This window comes from Notothenia rossii (assembly GCF_949606895.1).
Source record: "Notothenia rossii genome assembly, chromosome: 2".
NCBI lineage: Eukaryota > Metazoa > Chordata > Actinopteri > Perciformes > Nototheniidae > Notothenia > Notothenia rossii.
In genome coordinates, this window is record NC_136904.1 from 23067983 (window position 1) to 23084796 (window position 16814).

Genomic DNA, 16814 nt, shown 5'->3' on the forward strand with positions numbered 1-16814 from the left:
CTCTGGAGCTGATCTGCTCAAACGCATGCCTACAATATGGGCCTAGTACACACACACAACCACATTCAACGATTCACTAATTGCACTTGAATACTCTGTAGCATGACTCATAACGGAAGAGTAATTAGGTCTCTCTATCATTGGGTTTGAACCAGACGCAGCTCTGACTTTTATGCATCCATGCTGCTTTGAGCATCTGCGGGCTAACCACGTGTTGGCGTGCCTGACCTGACTGTCGGACCTCAGGGAGGATCAGTGGGCTTCCTGCCCACCTGATGTCAGAACTATCCCTCCCTCCTTTTGTTATCTATTTCAACTCCTCGTTTACACCACCACCTTCCTGCTCCTATTAGTGGTGTAGCCATGTGTGACCTCGGGTGGGATGTATTCCCAGGCCTGGGCCCGGGTCCAGAACCAACGTGCGTTTCATTCCTGAATGGGGCTTTGTGTGAGTGTATAATTTGCTCAGCTTGATGATATTCTCTTGTTGCGTGTAATCCCGGGTAATAATGTTGTTGTGGGAATTTAACCACGTCCCAACAACACCCCCATATCACTCTATCAGTCCATCCATCCAAAATGAGAGTCCAGTTTGTTCCAAATCGTGTTGACTGCAGGCAGGCTTGACATGCGCATACATATTAATGAAGTCATGAAGTCATTTATTCACTAGCTGATGTACATTGGAGAGAGGTCCTAAATCAAAGGGATTTCAAAACACTTAACAAGATTTGCAAATTCAATGAGACAAGCTGTTTATTTCTCTAGCATGTTGTAGCTTTTGGCCCTAAACTTCATTTTAATCTTGATTCCTTCATTAGGCAAATAACACAGCGGCTCCCTCGACACTAATGCAATTTGTTATACACGTCTATAAACATTGAAACGTTGAATGTTTGCACGTGAGCACATGCATTAAGCATCGCCTCAAAACACAGCAACACATTCATAAGCATGTAAGCACACAGACACTATGTAGCTTCCCATATTAATCTTTTTCTTGGCTGGGACTCACTAAAACGTTATCTACTTGTCTGGTTGTCTCTGGTCTCGAGGGAGGACTGAGCATGTGGCAGAGCCTGGCGGGGCAGCGTCGGACAGACTCAGGATTTGTATGCAACGGGAGGAATCTTTAGGAGGTGTGTGTCTGGTCTGTCTGACGCTCAGGGATTCTCGGCCGGTAGGAAGCAGAAGCTCCATCAGTTGGAGGAAAAGACTTATGAGCTTTATTGATCACAGTCTTGTAAGGGGGTTAGTCCTATACATAAAACAGCTTTTATTGACATCAAGACTGCAACACATGAGGTAACCAAATAATTGATCTGTATAAGAGTGTAATTCAAAAGATCTCTCAGTGGGGTTTTTGTTAATATTTGCTCTTTTCTTAAAGTCTGAAAATCACACAAGAACCTCTGGCTCCTCCAAATCCTCCAAGGCAGATTAAGGCATCAATATACCACCGGATGTCAGAGCTGATGGATGATCATTTCACTTCCACATAACTGAAAAACATTATTCTTGCTCTGCTGCACGCAACACGTTACATTCATGGGATCTTTCTCTTCTGTGTTATTAAGGTCAATCTAGTATTTCTATATTTAGATGATGGAATCTAACATCGATGATCCTTAGATATGAGAAGAGTCAGTCAAGAAGCTTCGTTTTAAAAAGCATTACACATGGTTTGCAAGTTTGTTTGGCAACCGTGTGTACAGTGGTTCACACCGTGTCACAGGGCCTTCTCTCTGATAGTGTGGTGCTGAACATAACCAGAAACCTGCATTGTATTGAACTGTGCTGGAAGGTTTTCATAAACCGAGCTGTGAATTGGTTGCTAGAAAATACCATCGGGGAAAGGCTTGCACTCTGAGGCCAGTAGGTGAGGTTCTTTTTATTTATTTTTTTCGGTTGCTGTCTGCAAATGCTGCGACCCAGAAAACAGATGTACGTGATTGAGGAGACAGGGTCTGAAGTCAGTCAGGTGACTGTAGCGGCTGTTTGGCTTGAGAGGCTGCTCCAGAAAAGCACATTTCTTTGCCAACATCCTGTGTGAGGGTGCTCCAGGTGATTTGTACAGCCTGTGGCTCGCCTAGCTTCATGCTCATCAACCCAGTGACAAAGTGCAATAAGCCAAACTCCCCACACCATTTACCTGTCCACCAGAGCTTCACCAGACAACTGTTACTGTACCCGCTGCCGGAGACTAATCTCCCGCTATTCCTGTTCAAAAGAGACTGGACACACAGCGAGCGCATGGGTGAGCACCGAATTTAATGCCCACGCTCTAATTTGAAGATACTCAGTTGTCTTATCGTATTTGGAAGCTTGCTGCTGTGGATAGGGGGAGTAAACCGGGGTTGAGTGATTGTTGGAGAACCAGGCCACAGTTGTTGGCAGTTTTCCACTGCATCGGCTCTGGCAGCAGACAGCACATCCCGCCCGACCCCCCTGTTGTAACCACACATGGAGAACTGCTTGTTTTGTTAAGCTGCAGAGTTATGCTAACACCAACGTGTGTGAGCAGAGATTTAATCCTCAGCAACAGGCACATTTTTTCACATAATGTCTCACATGAAGAAGCTCACAGTAAGAGTAAATATTGTCCATGATCGATGGACTCAGAGATGAAGCGCCGACTGAGATGTTGAAATGCAGTTTCAAGGCTGCGAAAAAAGACATTTCTGTACAAGAAAGACGAGGATGTCTAGTAACAAGGACTTCGTTCAGTGAAGAAATATTTAATAGCATTAAAAAAATCTATTTTACACAGCAGCACCTACGACTACCTTGAGGACAGCCTATACTCTGAGAGCTTAAACAATTGGATATTGATTTTTTACTTTGGGACACATATTTATCAAGTTTAATAGTTTTTACTTACTTTAGCACACATTACCAGGGTGTTCACATCATTACAACCTTACTTGAAGCTGCTGTTTAAAACTTGAAACAATAAACATCTTGTGCTGAAACTATTCGGAACAACAATTACATTTATTGTTTGTAGACCAGATATTACCTAACTTAAGTTATGGTTCGATGTATGCTGGATTATTCTCATAGTCTTGGCTGTTTTTAAGACAGCATTCCCACAAATTGATAATCGATCGGTTGAGCTTTTGTTGTAATGTTTGGTTGTCCTGATGTGACATGACTGTGTTGTCAGATGCCTGTACCACCCTGATCAACGTGTTTGTGACAGCAACGTTGACTTCGCTCCCTGAAGCCATCACTGTTCCTTGGCACACTTGTGACGACAGACTGGGCTGTTTGATGATGAAGTTTCCGACGCCACCTGGCCCAGTAAGAACAGAAGACATAGGTCATCTCTTCTTCCAGCCTGCATGCCCCTTTGATAAGCACACGGTGGCTACTATCTGGAAGTTTAATGTCTGTTCTAGATTAATGTTACGTGTAACATTTTTACGTTTATTGACCTAGACCAGGGGTGCCCACACTTTTTTGGTTGGTGAGCTACTTTTGAAATGACCAGCTCACCGAGGTCTACCAAACAAAAATAAAATCCTAAATTGCAAGGGTTGCTGAATAACACGTTTTATTTTTACATGGGATAACTACAATAGGGCTTTGAAAGAAAAGAAAATGTCTTTTCATACAGTAGGTAACACTAAGCTGTCTGTGGCTCTTTCCTGCTGTAACGATGCAAATCTCCCCTCTGTGGGACTGGTAAAAGGTATTCTGATTCTGATTCTGTAAACCTAACCTCATCATTGGCCTTTGATATCATTTGGTACCAGTATTGTAGCTATTGTCACTGTGTTAAGCCTTACATTGATGCTTACCAGCTGTGAAATCAAAGGTAGTATATCCTACTATGTTTGATGTTTAATTATAAGGTGACAGTGTATGTTTTACCTTTGTGTTTCAACAAGGTGTCCACACTAGAGAAGCTATGAAGAACTATAAAGCACTAGACTCCTACAAGCTGCTGGAATCTGGTTGGGTGCAGACAGTGAGGCATATGATTCCGGATGACACAACCCTTACTGTCCTGAGAGCTGACGTGACACCGTCATTCCGTGTGAATTAACAGCCTCATCATCCATGGGCAGCCGTTACCCAGCGTGGCGATGTGGTTGCTGCTCACTGTGACTGCAAAGCTGGGTATGTAGATTCCAGTATGTAGAAACTACATTTTTACTATGAACATATTCTTGTTGTTTATTGTTCTTTGAAAACAATTAAATTACATAGGCATCATTGGAAATATGAAAACATTTGACCTTTGGTGGATGCCAGAATATTGACTTGTAGTTTGTTGAACTTTTACGTTGATTTATGTGTGTGTTTATAGGCTTGGTGAGTCATGCTCCCATATTGGAGGTCTGCTCTACAAGGTGGAGATGATCGTCAGAGTCGGCGTAGCAAGAGATCCTGCCTGCACTGATGTACTCTGCACATGGAACGAGGCGAGCATGAAAGGTGTGAAACCAGCTCGAGTGGCCGCATGACAAATACACACACCAATGGTTCCACTGGGCTTGCATTGGCATTACCAAGGAGCCTAGGTCCAAACGTGGTACTGCGACAAGTGCAAGTCGAGCAAGACCAAGAGACAGCGACAAAGGAGACAGTGAACGTTTCCCTCTCAGTGTGGACTTGTAGTTCATTGTATTTGTATGTTGATTTATGTATAGGCAGGCACATCGGGTTTTCAATAGGCTCAGTTATTGTTGTGAACAATTGTATGCAAAGGGGGTAATCTTGCCATTAATGTATACCAACATGTGGTATGTGTAGTATGTAGTATGTGTAGTATGTCCAATTCTGCCATGTTTGGAGTTGCCCGAAATAAATGTTTATATCCGAGAAGGATTATTAATTAATTAATTAATTAATATTAATGACTAATAAAGGCTTTTCTTGTAATTCTGCTCGTACAGTATGTGATCTCATATAGTGGATCATTGTAGTCCTTCATAGGCCCAGATGAAATTACAATTGAAACGATATTGTTGGCAACATGTATTCTTTATGGAACACAAACAAATCCATGAAACTCTTATACAAAGACACCAGGTCAATATTTGAACAAAAATAATAATACAGAAAATATGGATGGAATCCTCGGTAAAGTATCACAGAATCAACATACAAAATAGGGCTGTGCAATTAATCGTATTTTAATCGCAATTACGATTTTGGCCTGCCACAATTACGAAAACAACATAATCGAAAAAAAATATTCTTTTGCTTTGCTAGGTTGTGACAGTGCACTGCAACATATTTGATCGAATTAATTTTGGTCTAAAAAAAAATACTTTCCAAAATAAAAATCCTGTAACAGTCTAGATGTTGCTAAGCTTCCTGTACTGAATATCATAGTCTATTGCCTTAATCAATATCTAGTCAACTCTAAAATACCACATATATGCAATGGCATGATAATATTATTGTGGTTTTTAGAATATTAAACTTGTTTCGCCAAATTCAGATGATAAATACAACTTTGAAGCTTGTAGGCATAATTACAAGCGGTAACTTAAATTCACAGCAGGCATAACAACAGCCGGTGTTTCTTGTGAGTGTTTCCCCGGGAAACAAACACAATACACACTACAATCAGTACTACAATTAATTTAATTCATTAATTAATCTGAGGACCGCAAAAAGAAGAGCTGGCCCCCGGGCCGCCATTTGTCCATCCCTGACCTAGACGGTTGTCTCAACTCGACTTGATTTATATAGCTGCTTTCATACCAGTGTGATCCGTTTTCTTTCTTTTGTAGATAATTCTCTAGATGCATGACTATAGCCTAGCTTTCATTTTCCTATAGACATGTTAGGCAATTTTTTTTCTTCGATCATTTCAAAAATACAGTTAACACAAATAAAAGTTATATTTAACAAAGCTAATTTAGCCTCAGTGTGCCTTCCACATGTTATTTAAACCTTTTAATTACATGAATCTGTAAATAATCATTTCATGAGCTCAGTATAGTATGCAAAATGAAAAGGTATGTTCATACATGTAACTTTTTAGCATCGTAAGTTCAGTTTAATATGCAACTCAATTGTGTAGATACTGTACGAGCCTGGGGTCCCTGTTGTCTCTTTTTTCCAGCTGAGGGGTCCTTGGCCGGAAAAAATGAAATACCCTTAGGCTTAACAGCATGTATAAAAATGTCACAATGATAAATGAACATAACAAGAAAAAAGAAAGTTCTTGAAGGTGGTAATAAAGTTATTATTGAGTCCTAACGTCTGAGTTTACTTTTTATTTGCCCAACATTAAACTCAGTGTGGAATGGAATGACAAATCTGTCAATCAAAATGAAGACATTTGTTTATTAACTCTGTAATGAAATGCGTAAGAAAAAGACGACAGGCAAAAACAAAATGAAAGTGATTAGAAAAGAATTGAGCGTAAGAACCATGTTAAACATTTGACTCGTAGAACTTGTAAATGTAGATTCTGTATTGAATTATAATTGTACTATCTTTCTGGTTCATGTCTTTGCTATTAGTTGGACATCTTTGTCAGTGGCACCATCTGTGATCTGTATCCACATTTCTAACTGACAAAGTGAGAGAAATGTATAGAGTACTGCTCTGTCCTGTTTAGTAGGGCCAATATAATAATACAACATATACAAAAGCAACAACTTGTCCTTTAAAAAATGTGGTCTTAGGTTATATTTGGAAGAGTTACCCAATAGTTATTTTTCCCAATTACACAACCTTTTATCATTCGTTTAAATATAACTCAAGGGAGGTAGATTTATTATTTGACTCTGGCGGGTTGTACGACACTTTAATGAAAATCCATTCTTAGGTTTGTGTTCACCAGTTTCATTTGTTCTTTCGTAGAAACAATTCAAGCAATTATTTACCTCTCCAAGTGTTGTGATACATTTTAAATGAATACAACAGTGATATTTAACCACAGACCACCTTTGGGTGCACATTGTATGCCCTTCTGACTAGGGTTGAGTGTTAACAGGGTGTTAATACTATGCTTTCAGAGCTCTCTACATAATGTGTGTCTATGTTAGTAATTATAGCACCAAGGGTTTATGTATCTATAATACACAATGTGACTGTTTTTACTTGGATCTTGCATAAAGTAAGCTTGTGCGTATGTGTTTGTGTGTTTAGCAGGGACAGCAGTTAGCCGAGGTGCAACACCTTTTCTCTCATTAGACTTACTAAACAGGATAATGATTCCCCGGAGAATCTGTCTTCAACGTTCCGCTTGCCCTGTCACTCCCTGCACCGTTATCACCATGGTGATCAAAGCCAGATGTGCTCACTCCTGTTGCCGCCAACAAAGTACAACTGCACTGCTTATAGTTGTCACTCTGCTCAGTGCCACAGCCCTCAGGGGATCTATGTACCGCCATAGAAAGAAAAACAAACCGCAGATCCTCTCCTGGAGTGTCACTCATTCTTCGATCGGAAAAATAGTCTGTCCGATGAAAGACAACTTTCATTATGTTGTTTTTTCGACTACATCTCCAAATATGGTATGGCATTTGATATGAAAAATTCTGAACCTATTTCAGATGAACATTTTTTTTGTTCTTGGTTATTATTTCAACACATACTAATTGTTCTTCATCAGAATATGAGGTACAAATTATTAAAAGAGATGACCATGGACTACGCTGATGTTTTTAATCTAATTTGCAGTATTATTGACTATAGTGATCCGTCTCCTCTTCTATATTCCTTTTGAGTTCATGCAGGCAGGAAGTCTGTCTCCACTCCTGCAAGCCAGACTTATTTAACTATCGAAAAACAACCAATAAATACTAATTTGTAGTGACTACGCACAGAATGCTTAGACAGATGGATACCATTCAGCTGTTTGAAGAGGGAATAAATCAGAGCATTGGGACAGATAGCGAGATATTAAATATCTGTTGAGACATTTTGCATGATTGCCAAATATGTGCTATTTGTTTGAAAAGCGGCGAGGGATGAGTATTCTGTCTTTCATGCTTTTTTAACAACAAAAACATCAACAAAACATCTCTGCGAGGCAGAACAACAAAGACAAAGAAGTGAGGAAAAGGCCAAGATGTACACTGGTGTAATACAACAGTGATCAAAGAAATACAGACAAGACACACATCAGAAACACCAGCAGGGACAGATGGAGCCCAGCGAGGAGGATAGAGGGTTACACTGCTGCAACAGAAGGCTGCAGACAGGTATGGGGGAAGAATAATAAAGAAGGTAGGAAAAATCCATTGTTGATTTAAGTGTTCAACCACAAACACTGCATAAGCACTTTGCACAGACATGAACATTGCGTCAGTCTGGTCTGATCTATTAACGGGAGAGAACAATGAGAGCCAGATTTGTCCCTGAATGACACTATTAAGGTGTTGGTTTACCACCAGAGCTGCCTCCCCTTGGATCTGAGCCCAGCTACAAGGTGACTCCGTCTCTGTTCAGTGATTAGTCAGGTCCTGCCACATGATGCTCTGTACTGCAGCTCCACAATGAAGCACATGTTAAAGGCAAACACTCTGTTCTCCGTGCACTTCAATTTATTATAAGTTGAGGCTAAACGTTTTGAGAGAGCTCAAGGATTTTTGGATTGATAAACAGGGCAATTGCTACAATTGTTCTTTTAGATCTTAAACGTTAAGACAGTGGGGCGTTAAAAGACATGGAGGAATGAGGGTTGTGTGCTAGACTATTTGTTTGCTGGGAGCAGTTTCCAGACAGACAATGTAGATTCTAGCAAGAAATGGCAAGGCACACTACCTCTCTACATTTTAGTTTTTCATCTCACAGACGTATGATGAAATGTGATTTAATTTCAATCAATAAGCAGTCCACACAGGCAATGTGACAGCCCACAATTCACTCGATGAGCTGCGATTTAAAGAATCCTGTTAGGCCAAGTGAATTTGCAACAGTCTTACATGGCTAACTACAGTGAATGTGTGCAGTGTTCGCACAGTAGTGTGACTGAACGCCTCTAGAGTAAACACTGACACAGAACTGAAGCTGCTTTCACCGTGTAGCCTGTACCAACAATGTGAGAACATCATGCTTTGTGGATTGCAAAAGCTGTTGTCAGTGAGTGTGATTCAGTCAGCAGTAACCTTTGAAGCATTTCAACATATTTTTTTAGGATACAGGGCTGGATGGCTACTTTCTTCCTAACAACTGTCCATAACTGTGGCTGACACTGCATCAGTAGATTACAAAATGATTCCGCCTAACAACCTGAAAATAGAAAGTGATTTTTGCACCATAAAACTCGACAACATGATGTATACAGCCAGTTATAAATACAGCAGAGCTTTGACTCTTGGGGAAAATAAATAGTGACAAATCTGTTGATCTGGTCTGTACTCCCCCTCCTCTATGCCTTTTAACTTCATCTCCAATCAAAGAAGACCAGATTGCAATCTGTTACACAATATGTTGAGCTCCACTTTATTAGGCCGACAGATAAACCTCATGGCTGGAACACAGGCCTGTGAGTAATGAAGGCTCCCTCAGCATAACAAGATCCTACCCTCCTTATGCGCTCCTTCTCCTCTCAATTTCTAGTGTCTGAGTAGAGCTGGTCATTTCTACGCTTTCCTCTTAAACACAAAGGCCTGCACAGATGCTGCAAGAAAAAGTAATTCTTTATTTAGAGCTTGACGCAAGCAGGCAATTAAAGATGTATTGTCAAAGTGCATGCAGTTCCAGGCTAATACTGTGGAGAAAATGTACTCCTGCTTATTATTTCGTGCTATCAATTAGGCAGTTGTCTTACTTGACCCACCCAAACGTCATATATCACTCTACAGGGCACATTTCTGCAAACATGTATTAAATGCATTTATTCTAAATCACATGCAAATCAGAGGCAGTAATCAACTTGTAATTGCCATCAGAAATGTCATGTCAGGAGAACACCTACACACAATCTCAGATATAAATATAACATTCGGGAAACTGGAAGAAAAACCATATTCGGGGAGAGAGAAAGAAAAAACAAATTCTCAAGAGGAAGAAACTAAACAAATGAACTCTCTTCTGAAGCCGAGGCAGCGGTTTTACAAAAAGCTGACGCACTGAGGAAGGTGACCACACAGAGAGCCATGTGAGGTTTCTAAAGAAAGTGATTTGATTGTGAAACGCGTACGCTGCCAGCTCCAGCGGAACCAAGGCCACAGAAGGAGCAACAACAACCCGACGCTGTTCCAAACCTCGGGCTGCATCACCGGAGTTTGTCTCTGCCTCGGCTCCAGAGGGAATGCTGAGTTGCTCTCCGTGGGAACGAAGGTTTTCACCAGTTGCAGGATTGTACAAGCACGCATGGTCAGAAAGTGTGTCATTTCTGTCTATAGGTCTACATTATATGGGACTATTAGATTGAATTTACTATACATGCATGGACAACTGATTTATATCAGCAACTGAAATTACATTTTAGCATCAGTTTGCACGTAGGCTACTGCTTTAAAGCAGATGTGTGTCTCTGTAGTTGGCGTAAAGAAGTGGAATTCTTTACCGAATGATTTCAAGGGCTGTAAGAAATATTTTATCTTTAAGACAATGTATAAAGAAAGCCTAGTATGAAGTTGACTTTTGCTTGTGTGCTGGTTTTATGTTTCAGTATTTTTAAGCAACTGTGACTGAAAGAATATTACTTTTATTTTATTTTGTGATGGTTATTTCATTTTAATTTATTTTTTTGTTATTTTTTTGTAAGAAGGGGCAGGTAATATAAGATAAGGGTACATGTTTTGTAAAGTGTCCATGTTTTATTTTAAAACAACTGCCATGTGTGGAATAAACAAAATAAAACAATGAATGTAAAACAATATTAAAGAGGCATTAGTTCAGCACAGCACCTTTTTAATGTCTTGTTTAATTAATAAATGCCAGTGATAAAAGTTTGCATGATGTTCACAAGCAGGTGTTACTTTTATTTAGGAAATGTAACAATATACAGATGTACAGACCATAATAAACAGGGTTTTTGTTTTATGTGTATACATGATAATGTAGAGGTTTATGAGCAAATCCAGTCATTATATAGCAGTTTGTGAACTGAGTAACAGAAAAACGTATACAAGGGCACTGCGTGTATATGGTATCTTAACGCTGTTCAAACAAGTCATTACATTTTAGAAGAGCCAGAGGGTCATACAAGTCAGAAGTCAGTGATAGTGACCACTGAAACAAAATCAGAGAGACATGTCCACGCACTTACCGTGATCTCCCAGCAGCACATCGCCCTACTACAGCAGTGATGATGAAATTATGAAATGAATATCGCACTCACACAAAGCTAGGCTGAGTAAGAAACAGTTAAGGTGAAGAAAATATTGTGATGACTTGAACATCATTACAGGAGAGTTTTGACACAGATGCTTTGACCCCTTTGCACTATGGATGTTTTCATGTCATCTCCAATAAAGCGTCTGTTTTTCATCCCCTTTCAACTGCTGCTTACTAATTCCAGATATATCTTCATAACAAGTGAAAGCATATACAACTGAACTGAAAGCTGGATACAAAAGTCATTTTTCTTTTTAATGAAGTCGTATACTTGATCAATGCTTACACTGGCTCCCTATTGAACACAGGATATAATTTAAAATTCTTCTTCTCGCCTACAAAGCCCTTAATGGGCAGGCGCCATCTTACCTTAAAGAACTCATTATACTCTACTGTCCTACTAGGGCAATGCTTTCCAAGAATGCAGGGTTGTTGGTTGTTCCTAGAGTCTCTAAAAGTACAATGGGAGCCAGAGCCTTTTCTTATCAAGCTCCACTTTTGTGGAATCAGCTTCCAGTTTGTGTTCGGGCGGCAGACACCCTATCCGTTTTTAAGAGTGCGCTTAAGACCTTCCTTTTTGATAAAGCTTATAGTTAGGGCTGATTAGATTCAGCCCCTAGTTTTGCTGATATAGGCTTAGTTTGTCGGGGGACATCTTACTTCTTCCTTCTCTCTGTCTATACCTGTGTACTCTCATGTTCCGATTAACCCAGCTTCCCCACATTTCTTTCTTTTTGTTGTCTATATACGCCGGGATCCGGAGTCATGGATGATCCTGCGGTCCTGTGTCATGGATCGCGAGCCCTGGATCTTGAGTCGTGGCTATGGTCCTGGATCATAAGTCCTGGATGGATATCCTCGTGGATTCATCTTCCTATTATACACACATGCATTTCCAAACATTTGGACTAGCTATGTTGCAAATGTATTATCTTTTCAATTTACACACGGCATCTATTGCACGTCTGTCCGTCCTGGGAGAGGGATCCCTCCTCTGTTGCTCTCCCTGAGGTTTCTCCCATTTTTCCCTTTAAACTGTGGGTTTTCTCTGGAAGTTTTTCCTTGTACGATGTGAGGGTCTAAGGACAGAGGGTGTCGTATTGTCATACTGATATTCTGTACAAACTGTGAAGTCCACTGAGACAAATGTAACATTTGTGATATTGGGCTATATAAATAAACATTGATTGATTGAATGCATATTTCTAAGGCAGCCAAAGCAGGGGCGTGATCTGTGTTTCTACACTGAGAACAAAACCAACATTAATTATTGCTAACGGCAACACAAACATTGTATTCATTTCAGTCGTGCGTTTGAAGCTTTTGTAATTTATGAAACTGACAACCGAACATTTTTCTTTCTTCAGTTTATTGCAAATAGGACTATAAAAGTGAGCAAATAAAGGTACAAATGTGAGTCATTTTGGTGGGAGTGTAGGAGAAAAAAAGCAGCATCAATTCTGGTTACATTTTGGATGGAATAACTTGTTTTTTTCATTGTGAACAAAACACTCTCCGATACTGTCCCCTTACTGCAGACTTTTCCCACTGTAGAGATGTTTTCACCATCAATGACAGAGACAGATATAGTACAATCAAAACCAACTTCTTAAAACTGTAACACATACTGTAATACAATCATATGTCATTACTTGCATCTTTTGTGTTTTTATATTTATAGTTTTATAGAATACATATTTTTGGGATTTTTTATTTTGAGATAATACAAACAATGCGATCAATGCTTTGAATATAAAAGACACCCCATCACAGGATGGAGAGGACTCACACAGGAACACAAAAAGAGAGAGGATAGTAATTAAATAATGAAAGTAATAAAAGCAGAAATTAGCTTTACGTTTTTAGTGTAGCATACATCGTAAACTAAACTAAAGGTAAGACAAGATAAAGGATAGGATAAAGGTTTATTAGCATTTTTAGGAATCGGCTGTAATTTATTTGGGAAATTGCATAGTTCTGGATCACACAATAAGTGCTTAGCTATGTCGCATGTTTTACTTTCTGAGTATGAAGTTTTATTCAAATTTGAATGAAGATATAAATGATAGCCAAGAGCTTTGGGCAGTGCACTCTACAGGATCAGGTCCGAGAGTCTTCTTATCGTATTTGGGCTGTATGACAAATGTGCTTAAGTGTTTTTATTCGATCACAACTTTTGTAATATATTATCTATTTGAAGTGTCCTTCTGTTTGACCATCTATCTGAGCTCTACCTGAACAACTGAGTGATTGATGTCTAAGTGTTAAAAGCTTGGTCCTCAAATGGTATTTTTATACAAACATATTTTCTATGAAGCTCTTAAAAAGTATCTTTGTTTGGTTAGCTACAGTGAATCTAAATCTTAAATGATTTGCCCTGCTACTTTACACCTCATAAATCCTTCATAATCTTTATTACTAAATGTTCTGCTTTTTTGATGACTTTATGAAGTTTAATCTTTTTGGTCACATTCAGTATGTTAATATCTGCAGGTACAAACAGACTGTCAGCTGTATATATTTGCCAATTCAGAGCTAATGTGAAAAACAAACCTCACAACGCCCTAAGTCTGGCCAGGAGAGCCTCCACATCGGACTCTCCGTTGGAGCTACAGCTGTTCACCGCAGGAACAGTGGAGGACAGCAGAAGGGACGGAGGCTCTTTCTCCACCTCCGTCTCTTTCTCAGTGCTCCTCACCGTCTCTCTGTCACCCGCCCTCTCCCTGCTCAGCCAGTGGCTCGGAGCCGGGTTGTTCCTGTACCTGCGGCCCGCCTCCTTCGCCCGGGCCGAAGACGGGTGACCCTCAGATTCATTGTGGGCCTCCTTGGGAGGGGGAGCTTTCATCACCGCTGAACCTAAATTCATATTCTGCCGAGAGCGAGACCTTTGTAAAGGTACCTTGTTGTTTTCTGTGAATAAAAACACAAAGAGACACAGCTGTGAGCAAGAAGGAGGAGAGCAAGGAGAAGAGACTGGTTTTAAGTGAATTGAAGCAAGGGATAATCTGATTAGAGATTGAATTACAAACAAAGAAAGAGAGAACTCTTTTTTTTTTTTTTAAAGCAAGCAAGGTAAAACAAAACCAAAATGGAAACACAGAAACCATTAGAGAAGTTTAAAGAAGCACTTTAGCGGGCGAATGCACCACAAAACCCAGGTTCACATAGACACATGAGCTCAATGTGCACACTGTTAGTCTGGATGAATACACATCACAAACACACACCACAGAGGCGTACAGCGTGTATACAAACACTGATGAGAAAAGATTTTCTGCAGCAGACTGTGGCATGCAGCAGGCTCAATACGAGGAAATGGATACTGCTGATCAGCCGTAACAGAAACTCAATAACACGGTGCGTCGCCCTTTTCCAATCTCCCAGTCTCTTTCCTTTTCTCTTACATGACACCCTCCCACCCGGCTCCAGCCTCCCCTGATTCCATCATCATCATCATCCATTCTCCTTCCTCCGCTCTTCCTCTCAGCGCCCTGCTCCTACAGTAGTCCTCTTCATCTTTCTTTTTCCTCTTACCTCTCTCCCTCCCTCCTCTCCCTGCCTCCCCTTCAGTTTCCGACTTAAAACACACCCCCAGACAGACAGAGGAACAGAGTGACAGCCCGGATCAGACCTACGTCCTGAATTATAATCCCTCTGAGTAGATCTTAGACTTCATCATCAGTATGTGTGCGCTGGAAGGAGAGGGTAAATCCATATTCATGTGACCTTGAGCGGGAGGCTGAGAGGAGTGGCGCGAGGAAAGACACCACCGCATTTAAAGTTTCCTGAGCCTGAAATGTCTGGCAAACAGGAGTCAAACACAGCAGAGCAGAACAGAGCGACCCGCTCTGTCAGCCAATCGGTAATGAGTTTGGAGCGTGGCCAGTCAGTCATGACAGTGTGTTTTATGGGCCACGCTGACGAATGACAAGGAACGTCCCTGAACACAACCTCTGACAAATAAATAAGGATAAAGGGAGTAAAGTGAGCAGACAGGAATGAACCGACTGCAAAATTAAGCAAAGAAATCCAGCGATCACACGCACACACAGACTCTGGCATGTTCACACAAAGGCTTGTTAGGCAAACAAGAGGCAGTGGTGGACTTTAAAAGGATGAAATGAGTAGAGTGTGTGGCCTTGTTGCTGTGACTAAACATTTACCAAAGCTAAAAATCCAAGTCCCCCCTCATTATCTCACTCTCTTTTCCCCTTGTCGCAGTCTACATTTTTAAAAGAGGACAATTATTCCCCACTGTCACTCCTCTTGCTCCACACTTCCCGATTATGTCCTGTTCTTCTCCCTCCCTCCTAAAACCTGTCATCTCCCCCCACAGGCCTGTTGCTTTGTGCTCTATCAGGCGATGCACCACAAACACACATTTCCTTTACAAATAACACAATGTTGTGAAAAATATCAATTGTGGTGACAGCAATTTGCATTTTAATATGTTGTTTACACTTAAAAAAGAAACCAAAAAAAGAAATAGAAAATACAAGCGAGTATAATCAGTTTTTGTCAAATTTCAGACATCTTTGAATTGATATTTATTTTAGCATTTATTAGCATTAATTATAATTTAACTATTTTCCTGCTCTGCATGAACCTGTAACGATTCAGTGGTTAGGAATAGAAATAATTGTATTCAGACATAAATACAGACAGACTTCAAAAGGAAATTATAAAACCCATATTTCAGAAAAACCTTTATCTGAAAGTGCATTTATTTTCTGGCCTTCAGTGGTGAGCGTGATCAAAGTCCAGCGAGTTCAGTTTCTTCTGACACCTCCTGTGATGCCTGCTGCTTCTTCCTTTGAAGCCTTGCTAGCTTCTCAAAATATGCCTTTATCTAAGCTGTTAAACACGTCTGGGATACATAACATTCTTTATCTCCCAGGTTGTACTCTTTTAACAAGCAACTGACACTGGTTTTATAGAACCAGTGAAGTGGCTTGTGAAGACAAAACCTTTATTCAACACATGCTGTGATGGTAGGGCTGTGCATTTATCCCTCTCACTCAGACACAGACTTAGATATGTGATGGGCAATCTGATCAAAATAAAGTAAACTAAGAGAAAGTCTATTTAATTTCTACTTCACTTTGAATTTCAACTGTAACTGAATGAAAGTGTAAAGAAAAGTGACTGCCATTAAAGGTCTTAAAGGTATTATGCTATTTTTAGGCATATATTATGGGTCTCTCTCAGATATATAAAAATTAGGGCTGTTAAGTTAACGTGTTAATAACGCAATTTTTTTTAACGCCACAAATTCTTTTAACGTGCGATTAACGCATGTGTATTTGTCCTCGGCCCGCCCCATAGTTTCAGAGCCCAAAGGCTCAGGGGCGGATCTACCGGGGTGGCATGGGGTGGCAACTGCCACCCTAAAAGATAGCCTTGCCACCCCAGCTGCCACCCCAGTTGGCATCTTTGTTTTGAAAGAAAAGTTGTGGCTCATCGGACATTTATGAGAGAAAATCTCTGATGTCCGAGTGCAAGTGAATGCAGCACAAGACGCGAGTCTTGTAACCCCTCCCCCGGCCCTGGCG

The 16814-nt window shown here is 40.4% G+C and overlaps 1 protein-coding gene across 6 annotated transcripts in view; it reads right to left on the bottom strand.

The window, feature by feature from the left end:
* Positions 1-12612: 12612 nt before the first annotated feature.
* LOC307028832 (protein diaphanous homolog 3-like) overlaps positions 12613-16814 on the bottom strand; it is a 218784-nt gene continuing 214582 nt past the window's right edge. For all 6 annotated transcript variants that reach the window (XM_079664177.1, XM_079664176.1, XM_079664175.1 and 3 more), the window contains one exon: positions 12613-14172. In XM_079664177.1, coding sequence (XP_079520303.1) covers positions 13817-14172 — 356 coding nt within the window. In that variant the 3' untranslated portion in view covers positions 12613-13816. The remainder of the gene's footprint in view (positions 14173-16814) is intronic.